General features: G+C 36.7%; 1 protein-coding gene across 2 annotated transcripts in view; it reads right to left on the bottom strand.

Moving 5' to 3' along the window:
- Positions 1 to 3,303: 3,303 nt before the first annotated feature.
- The window catches only part of UBR2 (ubiquitin protein ligase E3 component n-recognin 2), a 55,824-nt gene continuing 42,581 nt past the window's right edge, over positions 3,304 to 16,546 (bottom strand). For both annotated transcript variants that reach the window (XM_005483063.4, XM_005483064.4), the window contains exons 33-47: positions 16,400 to 16,497; positions 16,093 to 16,165; positions 15,110 to 15,258; positions 14,965 to 15,020; positions 14,444 to 14,540; positions 12,461 to 12,528; positions 11,830 to 11,965; positions 11,109 to 11,199; positions 10,162 to 10,292; positions 9,392 to 9,500; positions 9,091 to 9,147; positions 7,556 to 7,633; positions 7,122 to 7,292; positions 6,345 to 6,446; positions 3,304 to 5,557 (exon numbers count right to left, since the gene is read on the bottom strand). In XM_005483063.4, the coding sequence (XP_005483120.2) occupies positions 5,416 to 5,557; positions 6,345 to 6,446; positions 7,122 to 7,292; positions 7,556 to 7,633; positions 9,091 to 9,147; positions 9,392 to 9,500; positions 10,162 to 10,292; positions 11,109 to 11,199; positions 11,830 to 11,965; positions 12,461 to 12,528; positions 14,444 to 14,540; positions 14,965 to 15,020; positions 15,110 to 15,258; positions 16,093 to 16,165; positions 16,400 to 16,497 (1,558 nt within the window). In that variant the 3' untranslated portion in view covers positions 3,304 to 5,415. The remainder of the gene's footprint in view (positions 5,558 to 6,344; positions 6,447 to 7,121; positions 7,293 to 7,555; positions 7,634 to 9,090; positions 9,148 to 9,391; positions 9,501 to 10,161; positions 10,293 to 11,108; positions 11,200 to 11,829; positions 11,966 to 12,460; positions 12,529 to 14,443; positions 14,541 to 14,964; positions 15,021 to 15,109; positions 15,259 to 16,092; positions 16,166 to 16,399; positions 16,498 to 16,546) is intronic.

Genomic DNA, 16,546 nt, shown 5'->3' with positions numbered 1-16,546 from the left:
TCCTGCTGAATCCCAAAGGATATAGAAGACATTTCCAAAAGCCTGTCCTCTGTAGCACCTAGTCCTGGCCAGATTGCTTGGACACACATCCCTTGGTGTGAGTGGTGTGTGGGGGTGGCTACAGTGAACTTCAACAAGAGAAATCACCCTGCCCTTCCATAGTGTCTCAAGCTGAAGTGAGAGGATGTTTTAGTACTGAGCTTTCATAAATAAATACATCATAGATACTCAGCTACTTCTTGGGGCCAGCTGGTGACAAGGGGCACTGAGCTGCATCAAAACACTCGAACATGAGCAGAGGGGTACAAGGCATGCCCAATGTGTGGTAATCACAGGGCTTTGCTTTGTGAAAACCTGAACTATTTTACTGCAGCTTATATTCCTCTATCATCCTGTACCGCATTTAACTAACACACATTGACTACTATAGGTGACAAACAGTATTATCAACAAAATAGCTCAATGCTGTTGCACAAAAGTCACACCTGAATTAGCCATTAGAGAGCTGATTCTCCCAGAACAGAACCAGGAATCACTATCTCTACTGACTCTTAGCCTTGGAATAAAATGGAAAATTAAAGCCCTTCTTCCTTACTGAAAAAAGCTGTTTAACTGTTTGAAAAGCACACCTCTGTGGGACTTTCAGTCAGGCTAATGAAGTGGAATAATTTCCAGAACCTGGTCTGAGGAAAAGCACTGACAGATGGAGAGCCTCAGCCAAGACTGGTATCCCCAAGTTCCTCCCTGTCCCTGACCCAATAGCTCAAACTTCCCCTACAGCAGTATCCCCAGACTCCATGGGCACTGTTGGCTGGCAGCAAGGAGAGGCAGGGAGGTTCCAGCTCCTCCTGGCCATGCTCCAAGCTCCAGAGCTGCCTGTGGTGTGTATTCTCCCTGCAGTCCCAGCAGCCAAGCAGGCAAGTTGTTTTATGTGGTTATCCCAGGCTTACAGTGAAACCAAACCAACAAATGACACTCCCTCAGGGTAAAGTTCACTCACAACTTGAGCTTATCAGCAAAGGGAGATGAAAGTGTGCTATCCATGCATCCACATGGCTTCCATCAGTCACTAACAGATGGACAGCTTTTGTTCCAGCAATACTTATGTACAAAGTTCTTCCTGAGAGATCATTCCTGCATTTGTATGGGCATAGCCCAAAAAGAAACACCAACTCTACTCTAATTCCTCCACATTCAAATCCCAAGAGAAAAAAAAAAAAAACAAACCAAGAAGAATTTATGCTAAGAGAGACATTTCCCTAAGGACAACTTGCCTGTAAGACTTCCCGTGGCTGCTAAGCAACCTCTGTGTGCCTGTCCCTGAGGAGACGTGGAAGCCATTCCACACAGCCTGAGCCAGCTACCCAGAGAAAGAAGAGCCAAACTGCAAAGTGCTAGCTGTGCATGCACAGAGTGCCTGGCAGGCTCCCTGGCTTGCACCACTCCTTCAGCACCTGGAAGCAGTCCTGCAAAAGGCAAGCCTGGATAACAACTGAATCCAGTGTTGTTCCCATGAAGTCTGCCACCTTCTCCATGTGGAATCCAGAGCTCTGGGGCAATCAGCACTGTACAGAGCTGAGGAACTGAGCAGCTAATGGCACAGAAGAAGATGCCTGCCTATGGAATTTTCTGTAACGTCAGTTCAGATATGAAGAGCACCATTCCGTTCCCACTGTCACACAGGACTGGCTCAACAAAACCTAAGCTGAGTCCAATACAAAAATACTCAGATCCCAAGAGCCACAGAACCCCTCAAACTTGAGCCCAGTATCTCTTGCCATCACCAGAGGTGCCTATTTTTATATATTCTGCTGCTGTAAAACACTTTCTCTGTACAGCAAATGTCTTACTTTAGAAGAACTTTCATTATGATTTCTGACAACCTCATAACCAATCTGGGGAGATATAAACTAGGCAGACTGCAAGGTGGACAGAATCTTGGCTGGATTTTCAGGCTCAGAGGGTGGCACTGAACAGTTGGAAGCAAACCAGTTACAAGCAGAATTCTGTAGGGGCTGATATTCAAGCCCAAACTGTTGAACACTGTCATATTTGACTTCTATAATCAATAATCTCAACAGCAGAATGGAAATAGAGGGTTACCACTTCCTGCTAGAGGCAAATTCCTAGAAAGGAGCAGAGGAGAGTCCAGGGCAAAAGGGAGGCTGATTGAAAACTCAGCTGATCATGACATGACACTATTGTGAAGAGATTTGAGGTGCAATTCCCCTTGTACAATTTAATCTTCCAGACAGGAAAACAGCTGGGATTTAATGCTGAAGGTGGGTTGAGCATCCAGTTTCTCCTCTACAAATTCAGGCCACAGAGAAAATGTTCATGATAGAACTGAACAGAACACCATCACTTAATATAAAATAAAAAATAAAATACACTTAAAATGAGATGCCAGGGCTCAAGCACGAGAGCTGGACCGGGTTCACATTGAATGAGAAAGGACAGAAAAGGGTCTGTGCAGCTGCTCACCCCATGTCCACTGCTCCAGGAAAAGGAGTGAACTGTACAGTGCAGGAACACACTGAGCCCTTCAGGTGCAGGCTGCTCCCACTGCTAATGAAGTGGGAAGGCATGAAATTTACTTGCTTAGTGATCAGCATTGAAGACTGATTTGAGGGACATGGGAGGAAGCTGCAGAGAACCAGAGGAGAGCTGAAAATGGAAATAGTCTTGAGAATCCACGAGCACTTCATCTCAGCCAAATTCCCTGCAACAGCACATGAAGTGGTTGGAGAGCTGTGGCAGCACTGGCTCTTGGCACCAGTCAGAAGGCATCAGGGGTTTGTTATCTTGGTTATAAACTTTCAGCAGAGTAAAAATGAGTCTCTTGTGGCAGACTAGGGGGAGTAAAAATGTTACCTTCTAGTATGAACAGAGTAAATAACATTACTGATGTGCGCCCTTTATAAAATGTAACTTACAATCCCTTAAAAAGATGATTAGACTTTTTGGTAGAGGTCAAGAAAGGTTTAGCTGACTGAAGCAAGTGACACTAATAATATAATCATCTTACACTTATAGCCAGGGAATTGCAGATGTTGCACATCCAGGTATTTCTGTCAGCTTGTGATTAACAAGGGGCACACTTGAAGGAACAAGCTCAGCAAAATTCTAGAAACAACATTTAGAAAGTACTTATTGAACGTTGACATGAAAAGCTCATACTTTATGCCTTCAGCTTTGTTTTGTATTTTGTGATGACAGTTTTGTACCTGGGACTTTTTGTTGTTGTTTTTTTTTTTCCTTCCCCAACACACATAATATATTCTAGATTGTACACATAATCCATAAATATTAACGTTATAGCCAATTTATTACAGATATTATTTCCCTGATACTGAAACAATGTTATATATAAATATTTCTACATTAATATAAACACATGCAAAACAAACCAGAAAACAGAAGTCTTGAGTAAAGAATGACCAAACTGCAAAAAATATTATAAATTGTGTACTTTGCAAGTGTTTGTGGTTGCAGTATCCCAGAGGAAAAACAAAAAATCCTTCTTGCTGTCAGTATTTTGGTTTGCACAGAGAAATCTGTCAGAATCATTATCTTTTTAATATTATGACTACAGGAAAAGAGTTTTTCAATGCAGTTACACGTTATTTGAAACTGTGGCACATAGCTTAAAAAGCAAAGAATAGTAACATCACCAAAAAAGTGGGATTTCTAAGTACCATGCACAGAAAATTGTTGGTATGTCAACCACCTTAAGAAGGGAAGGGCAAAGATAAAGCCTTAAATGTCATTTCCCCTGCAACTTCTCCATGTTTCTTCCTAAAAAGTGACAGCAATATTTTAATGACCCAATCTATGACAGGTAACAGAGACAAAAGCAGTCTGTATTGATGGTAAGAAAAGGAAATCCACATTGGCCAAGTTTCTTTATTTGATACTTCACATCTCCACTCAATACTATTACTGAATGTTTGAAAAACTGTCCTGTACACCATGAATATACAAAATTTATCTGAAGCATTAAATCTGTAAAAATAGGAACAATTCAGTCAGACCAAGTGTAACTGAAGACCTGGCAGACAGTGAAGGGCATTGTTTATCCGGGCCGAGACGCAGTCAGAAATTAAGACTTAACTAAAAGAACCACAGACTATTAAGGAAACAGAACTATGTAAATTAAGATTTTACTAATTTGTCAGAAGATAGGAGAGGGAAAGGTAATGGATTTTATTTTAAATCAGTAAGCATAATGTGATTTTTAGAGACACCTTGGAGGTCTAATTACATACAACTAGAAAACTCACTGCCTTCAGGCACCCTCATATCAAGTGCAAATCTGCGCAGTTATAGAATATATTTATAAAATATACTATATGCAAACATCTTTACAGAGCTTTAAATCAAACCAAAAAGTAAATATACTTGATGGGACAACAGGAAAAAAAAAATCAAAAATGTGGGCAGTGTGACTGTGGCCCTGCAAAGCCAGAGGAAACCACTCAGGTTATCTGCAACAAAAAGAAGATGGGATTTGCACCTTGAAAGTTGACTGTTAGCAAAAATGAAGAAAATTATCTTCTGTGCTTCTGAAAATTAACATAAAATTAGCTTTCGTGACTTTTACATATTATTGTTACCTTAAAATAACTTCTAAAGCACAATGTCAATCCTTGAATACCAATAACCAATCACGTAATTGAAAGTGAAAGGGTTTCCCAGCTAAATTCAAATTAAAAACTATATAATTCTAAGGAGTGCAATGCTCTGGAAAAAGCTTTAAATTAAATTATTTTACTTGTAAAGCTAGTGTTAGGTTTTTTTAGTTAGAAAACAACTGGAAGCAAGAAAGCTGCAAGAGTACAAATGACAAAATCCTTTTAGATACACCACGTGAAAGAGTGAATTATCCACTGATGCAGACAGAAACATCCATTTGCTACATTATTTGCTTCCTTACTTCATTCCATTGCATGTACACACAGAATAAGTATTAAAATGCAGAATAATAAATAAACCGGCTCAGATTACTAGCAAGGGGCAAAACACAATCCAGAATTGTGCTCTATCTAGTTTCTGTTTCAGCAGTCTCTTTCTCTTCAGTTCATGTGAAAAATCATAGTCAGACTTCCAAAAAGAGTCGTTCTTTTTTTTTATCAGAAACTTAAGTTCATTTGCCCAGGTTCATAACCCAAGACATTTCTGTGAAGGAAGCACAGTGCAAATTATAGGACTAATAAAATTTGCTTACATAGAAAGAAGTTTACTTGATTAATGTTAATTGGTATCTTTATGAAATACATTGTAAAACAAGGATTAAATAACAGCACTGAGTTTGTTGGGGGTTTTTTCCTCAGACTTTTTTCCTCATCCCTCCTTTGAAAAGCTTACTGAATTACAAAAATCTTTAATAAAGTTCCAGTCTTCAGCAGATAATCATTATAAATGCTGCCAATCAATGCCAACTAGAGTTTGATTTGCTTCTTGTGCATGTCCAATTTCCTCTGTAATACTGTGCTGCTGCCAGAGTTTTTGAATCTTTTTAAATCGTTCTTTGCACAGATGTAAGGGATTCCCACGTCTGAAAAGGAGATAACACTTATCAGGAATGATAAAACACTGCAACTAAGCACAAACACTCTTGTGTGACATACTAAGTATTAAATAACCCCATAAAATACTACAACATTTAGATAACCCTTTAACATTATTCTGTTATCAGAGCAAATCAATAGGCATTTGGATGAGATACCTGCAGTGCTGCCATGCCTGGTGCCCCTTCCTTACAGCTCAACAGTTCCCTCCAGCCTCTGGGAACCTCAAATCCAGCCCACAGAACTCCAAATAATGGGTTTTAGCAGCCTCTCTGGGCTGAACCAGTTCATATTCTCTGATTTTGGCCAGTTTCAGAAATAGCAAGCATTAACAATATCAAGTCCCTAAATTATCCTCATCCAGGAAGCAGAGACAGGAGTTAAGACAAAGAGCTACCACATTGAATAAAAAAATACCAAAGTATTTCCACTTGGTATTAAATTAATACTGGTTATAAAAACAAATGCACTAGATACAAATGAAATTTTCAGCCTTAGTTTCTAGTCAACTTCATAGATGCCAGAAAGATTTAACTTTAAGCAGTTTTCAGGACAACTGTTTTCAACTTGGGGAAGATCATCCATTAAATATTTTTGACCTAAACCTACACATTGACATTAAAACATCTGAAGATACTAGATGCAGCAGCAATGTCAAAAAATAATGTTACCTATATAATTAAAATAAAAAGATTACATAAAATGTTATTTTTCCTAATTATAGATAGTTCTATAATTCCTGTCTTTAAAAGATGCGGTTTTTAAAATATTTACCTGAGTCCCTGGTCTGTCTCTCCATAGTCATCAAGATAAGGAGGAGGATAAAAACAGCCCTTGGTTTTCCCAGCTAAAAATAGCACCTGACATTCTCGTACTCTGGAGAGAAACAGAGAGAAGGTTTTTAGGTATTGATTTTTAGGTGAATAGTGTCTCCTACTTTCACAGACACTGCTTTTCCAGTTCTCACCTACTTTCATTCTGTACAATCTGCATGTACAGATTTTTAAATGCACTTTTTTTTAAAGCTACATCTCTCATTCTCTACCTGTTATAACTCTTCAGTAGCAGTTAAAACAATGCTGTTTCATGTCTTAATATTTGCAGGCTGTGTAAAATACTCAAGAGAACCACACGAAAATTAAACAATTTTGCTTCTCAGTCATCTTTGCCAAAGTGAAAACAGACATTATCTAACCCTTCCCTGTATGCAGGAAGACAACTAAAATGAATTTTCATGTTTTCACCAGCAACAGCAGCAACAAAACAAAGTATTTACCTTCATAATTTTGTACTACTTAAGTAGAAATAAATGCACAGGCAAAACAAATTCCCTTGAAAATGAAATCTGAACTTTCTTTGAAATTTTATCTTCAAAGAAGCAACCTCTGAACCCTACACCAAAGCACAGGAAGATGATGAATACACTTCAGTGTTTAGGCAATCCTGCTGTTAACAAAACACTGCCTGCAATCACATAGACAGAACTCTTAATTTAGTGACTACACACACCATCTAAGCCAGCAATGAGAGCAGAGGAGTTCAGCTCCTCACCTAAGGAATATGCCCACTCCAGAACCACAGGTGTACGTATGTGCAGTACAGGCTCCAACATCTTCCCCTTCAAGTTCAGTCTGACAGCAGTAACTCTGAGAACACAGCATGGTCCCACACACAAGGCACAATGTTGGGGCTCTGCTTTTGTCACCACCTGATTTCGGACACCTTTCATTAGGAAAAAAGAAAGAAAAAGAAACTCACTGTATGTGTAAAGTCCAGATAGTAAAAAGATTCAGAACTACTTTTGAACATTTATACAGTTAACAGCTAAAATTTCCATTTCCCTGTTTCACTGAAATACAGGGCAGTTTGGCTGATAAATGCCATGTGCCTTTTCTGATTCCATTGACAACTTTCAGGTTAAAGGTTTCCCAGCTGATGAAAGGAGCAGCAGACTTTGGGGCGCTCTGTAATTGCACACAACTTACGAGAAATTGGATGCTTGGTTAATGAGGCAGCTGTAGTCATCCGGAAGGTCTATTAATTTGTTGGATTCTCTTGCATAGCTAGAATAAAGCAATCAAATCAGCACTCATATTTCAATGAATAACACACAAGCAGCTTCAAACTCATTCATGTTTTCCTGACTCATCTAAACAGCATCTGTGAGTAATTAATTTTTTAAAGTTTCCCTCTTTTCTGACATTCTTCCAGTAAAATGGTAGAACATAAAAAGATGAACACACAACATTTCTCAAATAAACCTCCTCCCCTTTTCTTAGTCTTATTTTTTATGAATCTGGGAAAATGCAGAGGTGGAAAATACATGTCATTTGTATACTTTTAGCAAACCTAATTATGAGGTCACTATAGATTTAAAGAAATATTTTTTCTCTCCTGTATAAGTTTGTTTGTATTTTCTTTTTGTTACTGATATTGAATAAAAATAGTCTGACTTTCAAGCTGTATCCTGAAGAGAATGAAATATGCATGCCATGTAAATGACCCATTTAATATCAAATACTTAAATATTTGAAATGTATTTAAAAGTAACAGATACTATACACAAAATTCTAATAATCGTCAATTCCAGAAATAATACAAATTAGACTGTGAAATGCAAACAGAATTTTGTAACAGCAGCAATGTACAAGAACATGCTGAGAGGAAAAAGAAATCATCATTGTCAAGTTAGACATAAGATTGGGAAGAGCAGGTAAGAATCAGCAAAAGAAACACATAGAAAAGATCCCAACAATCACATGTGGCAGGAAATCAATTACACAACTTAAATACTCTTACTGTGTAAGAAATTCTGTTAAATGGTCTGGTATTTCTCAGAGTGTTTAATTTTTATTTTTATCACAGCCTTATTGTATCCATAATGCTAAAATATTACCTTTATGTATTTAGCACAGGAGATTAAAAAGCAGGGATATGTTTTTAATGACAGCACTGTGAACTTCACATTCATTTCTAATTATTAGGATAATTGTTAACCACTATTTTTACCCAGCCTTCAGAAAGAACAACACCCTAAATGCTTTTCTACACCCACTAACTATTAAATGCATTCTGAACTCAAAGTAATTGTGCAGCAAGAACAAATGTATGAAAAGCTGATATTCTTTTCAGCAATTGACTCAGTGTTAGCTTTACTGAAGGAACTGGATTCTTTAAAAAGATAATTTAAAAAGCTCTTCAATGCCTGGTATATTTAAAGAAAGGTTATACACATCTTTTAGCAACATCATATTTTTTGCATCAGAAGGTACAAAGTAATAGGAAACATGGGATGAAATTTTATGATGGCACATCAGTCTAAAATAAAACCCTAATATTAAACTTCACCTTTGAAATCTACTCATTTAGGCAATATTTCCTTTTCTTACAATATTAAAAAAATCACTTCTTCCCTAATATCTTTATTATTCAACAAAGCAGAACAGATATGATGTTATTATAAACACCCATTAGAAAAAGTTTTTTGAGAATGCTGCAACATTAAAGTTTTTATGTTTACCTGATAGCATGTCTCTTGCCTTCCAGGTATCTTTTTACTTCATTGTTATTGCACCAACTACAAGGAAAAATACTGGCTTTTAACTTCAATAGATGATAGAAATAGAAATGAGTAAAAAATCCAAAGTACATCTATTAAAAAACCAACACAACCAAAATGGCTTCTCTCAAAACACTTCCTTCATAAACACTGATCAAAACCTGTGATTCACTTACATAGGTATTCCTGGGAGAATACTTACACTACTATATTGTGCAAGATTCCTTATTATATTAAAACTAAGCACAAAACCACAACTTACCCTTCTATTAACGTGTTCAGAATCTCACTGTTTTCTTGAAAAAGGCAAGTGAGGTTGTTTGGCAAGGAAAGATAGCTACATAAGTGTTCAAACTGGTTTGCTCCGTTTACTGAAAAACAAAAAAGGTGCAATTGTCATAACTTCATTTTTAGAATGGTTCTGATGATCACTTTCAGGTTCACATTCTATCCCTACATATGCCATATGTGGAGGACAGTAAAGAATGTTACCAACATCAATTATCTGGGGTGTAACAGTGAATTTACAGAGATATAATAGTATATAATGGAAATAATAATCCATGGTTTGGACTGGAGGCACCCTAAAGACCATCTCATTCCAACCCCCCTGCCATGGGCAGGGACACCTTCCACTAGACCAGGCTGCTCAAAGTCCCATCCTACCTGGCCTTAATATAAATTATTAGCAGATGCTGATTAAATGAAATCAATACAAGCATAAGTAGGTCTCATTTGAAAACAACAATCCATAGGAGCTTTGAAACCATCAAAATTTCATTATTAAGAAGAAGGGAATCAATCTCTGTTTTAGGTAATCTAGAATAGCATTTACCATTATATTAAAAATACATTTTTAAAACAACCCTTTTTTTTTTTTTTGCCTTTTTCATTATGCTGACATGATGCTGCACTGGTAACAGACCCACATCAATTCAATCAGCTTCTTCCGACAAGAGAGTTTAAATGTAATTTATTTTGACCATTAACGTTTATGTCTTGAAAACTAATTTAATGCAAAGCAGACAATACCTTGAATTTCTGAGGGTGCTGGGACTCCATTTAAGTAATGAAAAAACAAAGCAGAACATCTCAGGAAAGGCATGATTCCAGCTTTTAAATTCCTCCACAGGTGCCAGCCTGAGGAAATTTCTTTCAAGGCACTTAAGAAAATAAAAGAAAAAAGTTTGCTTTTATTTAATATTTTCAGTTTGAGAGCTATATTTAGTAAGTCAGCAGTCACACTGCATACTAAATTACTGACTTCAACTGAAACAATCACTATGCAAAGGGCTTATTTCAAAGCAATCTCCAAGAAAAACAACAAACCAGAGATTCATAAAAATGTAACCAACTGAGACAGTAATTTAAGGAGAATTCTGCATAAACATTTCAAATCTCAAAATGGTTTTTATTGGAAGGGACTTTACAGATCATCTCATTCCAATCCCCCTGCCATAGGCAGGGACACCTTCCACTAGAGCAGGCTGCTCAAAGCCCCATCCTACCCAGCCTTGAACACTGCCAGGGATGGGGCACACACAACTTCTCTGGGCAGCCTGTGCCAGTGCTTCACCACCCTCACAGGAAACAACTTCTTCCTAATACCTAAATCAAGTTCTTCCTAATAGCTAAAACCTACTTCCTTTCCATTCAAAGCCATTGCCATCCTAACTGTACTCAGACACTGCCAATTCCAGATTCTGACCAATGAAAATGAAGAATAAAAAAGACACTGCCTAATAAAAATGTTTCCAAACACAATCTTCATGAGCAGGTCCCTTCCTGATCACAGGTGAATTTACAGGAATAGTTACTTAAGAAAATCTAGAAGTGCTGGATTAGAAACAAGATGTAAGAGTTCCCAACTTAAAAGTATCATCTTTGACAGCACTAGTATATAGAATTCAGTCAGTAGTTAATGTTCAGCTCAGGAGGGAGAAAAATAACAAAATTTTAGCAAAAGATAGTGGTTTTACCTTCCTGTACACTGGCAAAGAAATTTATACAGTGTAAGCACAGCTACTTCCTCTTCACTGTTAGTGTTTTCTTGGTCCATGCCATTCTCTTCTGAAGAAGAAATAAATAATTAACAAATTGTTTCCTATATACATGTTTACACAACAAGAATGTTATTTTTTCAAGTTCTGATAAAAATGCCCAAGCTAAGTGAAGTATTCCATTGAGACAGAATATGAGGTACTGGACAGCAGTTTTCTGCTGCACACCTGATGTGGTAAGCTTATGCTATTGTCAGCTCCAGTAAGCTGCTGGTTCAGCTGTTCAGGTTTCTTGACATACTTGCTTGGAGTTCTTTGCTTTTGGAAAACTTCCACCTTATCCAGCTCCTCTTGCCAGGAGATACATCAATTCCTTACTGTGCTAACTGCAACTCATTCATCACCCAATGCTAAGCCAAGGCTACAATAAACATTTCCAGGTACTGCTACAGTAGCTGGAAAGCCAGGATTCATGACTAGCTATGCTCCAAGAAACTCCTGGTGCAGAGCAATAAAGACAACGTGACTGAAGTTGGACTCAGAGTACAATTTATCAATACTCTTTGTGGGCTCAAAGGCAGCACCAACAATCCTATTTTGTAACTGTAAAGTGCACACATTTACCAGCAGCATCATAGCTTTTTCCTAAGTAAAGACTGGAGGAATTGTTTCAATAGAAGTTGAGACAAAGTAGCATTACCTGTTGATGAGGTAAGTAAAATTTGTATTATGTGTGCCATAGTGACAAGATGAAACAGGTGAAGATCTCCAGTGCCAAGACTAACCCCTGAAAAATCCTGACAATGTATGGCAGGGAAAGAGAGCACCAAGCTTACCTGTGAAAGAAAACAAGAAAGTTGGTACATTCCTTCCCCTTTTGAATCTTCCCCTTCTCTCTGCCCACGCTACAGCTACGGGCCTTGGAGGCAGCATACTACATAAGGCTAATTTTTAAGCTAATTACACAGACATTATTTAAGAGAAAAACAATTATCTATCAGGAGACTTTTGAGTCTGTTTGTTTTTTGGGTTTGTTGTTTTGTGGGGGTGGGTGTTTCATGTATTTTGGGTTTTTAACAGACAATGAGTATGCATTCTGTCTCATCTTGTTCCTTTTTAATTTATAGAAAACAATACTTTTATTCAATACTTTTATTAAGAATACTTTCATTAAATTTAAAGTCTTGAAAGTGTATTAAGTAGTGAAAAAATACTAAAAACCTGAACATTTTGAAAGGCTCCTAACCCAGAGTAAAGAGAAAGTTTTCAATAGTTTTTATGAAGTGGTTACTGGATCAAAACATTATTAATATATATTAAGAAATACTTACCAATAAATGAAACATGTCAATATCAAGTATGCAAGGAAGATTCTCATTTTTTTCATTAGGCACCAGTGCTAAGTATTTTGGAGAGAAAAAAAAATATTAATTGAACATTTATACATGAAAATATTTTAGTCTACTTCAGTTAAAAAATGAGAGCCATCTCCTTCATTTACATGCTTAAAGAACTTAAAATACAAATGTACCTGTTTTTTCCAGAGTCAATTCAAGAATTGTTCAACATTATTGGAAAAGAGTCTTGCCTACTTTATTGTATTAAAACAAAACAATAGTGACTAAACAGGAACACTGATGGTTGTCTCTTGGACAGCTGCTCAAGTAAAACTTCTGCAATTTGCTTAGCTTCACAAGACTGCCTGAATGTGCCTCACACAAATTATTTGCCTTACTTACTCAAAAATTCATTGTTACAGTCTCTTGAATTCATCACTTTAATTAAGGTAGAGCTAAGTGTTGGTCTCTACCTCTCTGCAGTATTTACAGTAACAACAAAGTGTTAACCAAAGCACTCCAGCCGACAATAGAAATTCACACACTTAATGAATTCCAAGCACCTTCATTTAAAAGTATACAGAAATTCAGTGTTTTGAAAAATGCTACAAGATATTTTAAGTAACAATCAAGGAACAGTTGCTTACTTCTTTACTCTAAGCAGTAAAATCTGATTTGTAATAAAGTTGCAGCTCCGGGTATATGGGTATATTTTACAATACAGCTATAAGTATTAAGCTGCCAAGTTTAAAAACACTACTAGATTAAAAAATAGTCTCATCATGACAACTTAAAAATACTTCAGTTGAAGACTGCTGCCTTGCTGGCCAAAAAAACTGAGAGTTGAAGACAGGTGACAGTTGGAAGCTATTTCTATTAGCAAACATTTCACCACATCTCAGATTTCAAATGATTTCCATTTTGTCAGCATATAGCCAGAGAACTCAACCCAAAAGTGTGAAAAATTCCGTATCAAAAACATGACCAGAGCAAGAGATTTTCAAAACCAAACTTATTTTCAATAAGTCATCTTTATGTATTGTTTACAGAATACAGACAGATCAAAGGCTCATAATTTTCATTATCCCTAGCCTGAAAAAATAAAATAGCAGAAACTTTGCCTTCATAAAAACAAAAGCAGTACAGTTGGTTCTGTCAGTTGGAAGGAAGAAGAGTTTTGAAGAAATATTGATTCAAGTTTCCAAGAAAACCCAAAACACTCAGAACATCATATATTGCAAAGTTCCTGTCCAACAGCCAGCAGCATTTTCTCTTCTGCGTCACACAGAAAACAGCCCAACCATTATGCTACAAACTGATGTCAATTAAGTTTTTCCCCATAAAGCTGCCAGCTGTTTGCTGAAGTAGCTGGTTTCCATCTACTAGTAATTTCACTTTATCAATGCATTTTAAAAGTTTCTCTGCTCTACTGACTGGAGATATTAAAAGTTATCCCATTTTATAATCCCCTTTCAGAACTGTCCTCTCATGGGCATTTACTTCATTAGGCTGAACTTCAGACTTTTCATCTGTATCTACTAATGCTTCAAGCTTGGAACATTTTGGCTGTTCTCATTAAAATTCTCAGTTAACATATGACATTACATAGTAAGTCCTGTCTTATCAGAGATTCTACTTTTCAGAGAGAGAAGTTTGCAAATGTATTACAGACTTCTGCAAATATCCTTTCCACACTACATTAATCTTAATTTCTTCATGTTTAAAGCTCCAGTAGATTATTTTTGTGAAGGACCACATTTCCTTCTCCTTTACTCTAGGTATCTTTCTCTAATGAAGAATCAACAGAAATCCTTCATAGCAAAATATCCATGCTTCTCTTGGAGCTGCAGTCCAAAAGAATGTCTTCTTTCTTGACACAACACATATAGGTGAAAATAGCAGCTCAGTACTAACAGTCATTCTGAAAGTACTCATATATCTCTTCACAAAAAACCCAGCATAAGGTGTCAAACTTACATGCTAATAGAGTACAAAAGTGACCCTGTACTGCTGAAAGAGGTGAAACTGTCCAGTGAGCTGCTGCAAATCTCGTTAACGACGTAAGGCAGTCATCCTGTAAAAGCAATGAAAAAAGAGACACTGCCACAGTTAATGAAGCTCCTCAACATGAAAAGGTCTTCTGACTTAACAGCATTTTTCTCAGGCCTCTCAACTGCAGTTTATGGGGGCAGTTTGATTGTGTAAGTATATGACAGATACTTATGTTTATGCAAATATGCAAGTTCCTTTTGGCATTCTTATTTTGACTGTTGCCATGAGAAACTGCAGCTTTAATAAATTATGTATTTATAGGAACAGTTTTGCTAGATGTGATTTTAAAATAGTTTAATGATCAGATACAGATCAACTAAACAATAGGGTCCAACAAATAAAACTATCCAATAACCATAACTTAAAATGCAGATATTCCTCACTAATGAAACAGAAGTCCCTTTTTTTTCCACCAATTCAGAAAGGAATTGCTACTTGTTCCTTACCTGTCGACAAGGTAAATGACCAAATAATGGCTTATCTTCATCAGCTAAAATTCGTTCTGGAAAAAAACCCCACAAGAATCATTGTTGTGAGTTTAACCAAATTCTGAAAATCTCCTATAAAGGAGGCAAATGAACAGATCAGTACCTATAGTCTGTATTGTGTAAGCACAGCTGCCCCAGCACATGATAGGTACACGTGGGTCTTCCTCATTTGGATGAACCTTCAAGCCTACTTTGTAAGTTGCCGTACCAAAGGTTGTCAGCATCTCTTTTATGCTCTCAGAATAAGGATTCCTGAAACAAAGAAAACAATATTACTAATTCATTCTTTCCTCCACTGGCAGCACAGTACCTCTAATGATAAGCATTCACCCCACAGATGAACAACTGGAGTTTTCAAATTTAAGCAACAACTCCAATATCCTTCTTTGGATCTGGTATTCTGCAACCTCATTTTTTTGTGACAGATCCCCAATTATTCTTTGATTTTTTTTTTTTGAACCAATCTCATTTTTAGTGTTAAGAACATACAGTCTTCAAAGACAATAAAGTCAAGGCTAAATTACAAAATGTGTGTGACTGAAAGCTAAACCTCTAATCAGCTGGGACAAGAGTCTTGCATTTTGTGCGCAGCTGGCAGACCAAAGTATGCACCACATAACACGTTTTGGTGCTTTCTCTTGAAGTGAAGAGAATGTGCAACCAAATACAAATACACCTTTACAGATGAAATTACATATTAACATCCTCTCCATTTCATAATCTTCTCCTTCATGTTTCACATGTTCTGCTGGCTATAATGATGAATCCTTCATCCAGCTACAAGTAGAACAAAACTTAATCTTCATGCTGTAATTTATATAACTGCAACACGTTTCTGCACAATGACTTTGCACATTCATGTCTGAAATTCTACTGAATTATTTAGGACTTCTGGGATCGACTTCAATGTCATCATAATAATATTAACTTTTCTAATTAAAGTAAAATTCATATATTTGCCATAATTATTGTGACCTTCTAGCACAGAAGTTACATTCTATTTTGACGTTATGATTTTTTTTAATGATTTATGACGTTATGAATTTTTATGAATTTTTAATGATTTGCTCATATGTAAATACATACTTCAGTTTGAAATCAGGTCTAAATCCTTCAGGTAATTGTAGCTGATCCATTTTTTCTGAATGACCAGAATGGCCTGTACAAACAGAAAGTAATAAATCACTGATTATTCACCTATATGTAATTTCTACGTTATAGAAAAGTGCAGAAGCAGAATTTGAAATTCCATCACCACAAACAAATCCCAAGCTGTTCTTGCCACTTCTGCCATCATCTCTCTACTCCACTGTGGCAGAACCAAAGTGCTTGGTCTCTTCCATGAGTATTATAAAATTTTCACATACAAATATACAGATTTCTTCAGGCTTACTTGCACAGTCTTCATTTCGAAGTAAATGCAGGGCTTTTACTTGCTGGGATACTGTTTTGATCCACTGAGTTAGGTTTGGTTGGCTTGAAAAGTCTAACCTGTCAAAAAAAAAACCCAAAAACTGTTAAAACAACCTCTAAGACAGAA

Source organism: Zonotrichia albicollis, chromosome 3 (assembly GCF_047830755.1).
Source record: "Zonotrichia albicollis isolate bZonAlb1 chromosome 3, bZonAlb1.hap1, whole genome shotgun sequence".
In the NCBI taxonomy this organism is placed as follows: domain Eukaryota; kingdom Metazoa; phylum Chordata; class Aves; order Passeriformes; family Passerellidae; genus Zonotrichia; species Zonotrichia albicollis.
Note: the sequence above shows the minus strand (reverse complement) of the source record. Positions and strands in the feature narration are given on the sequence as shown.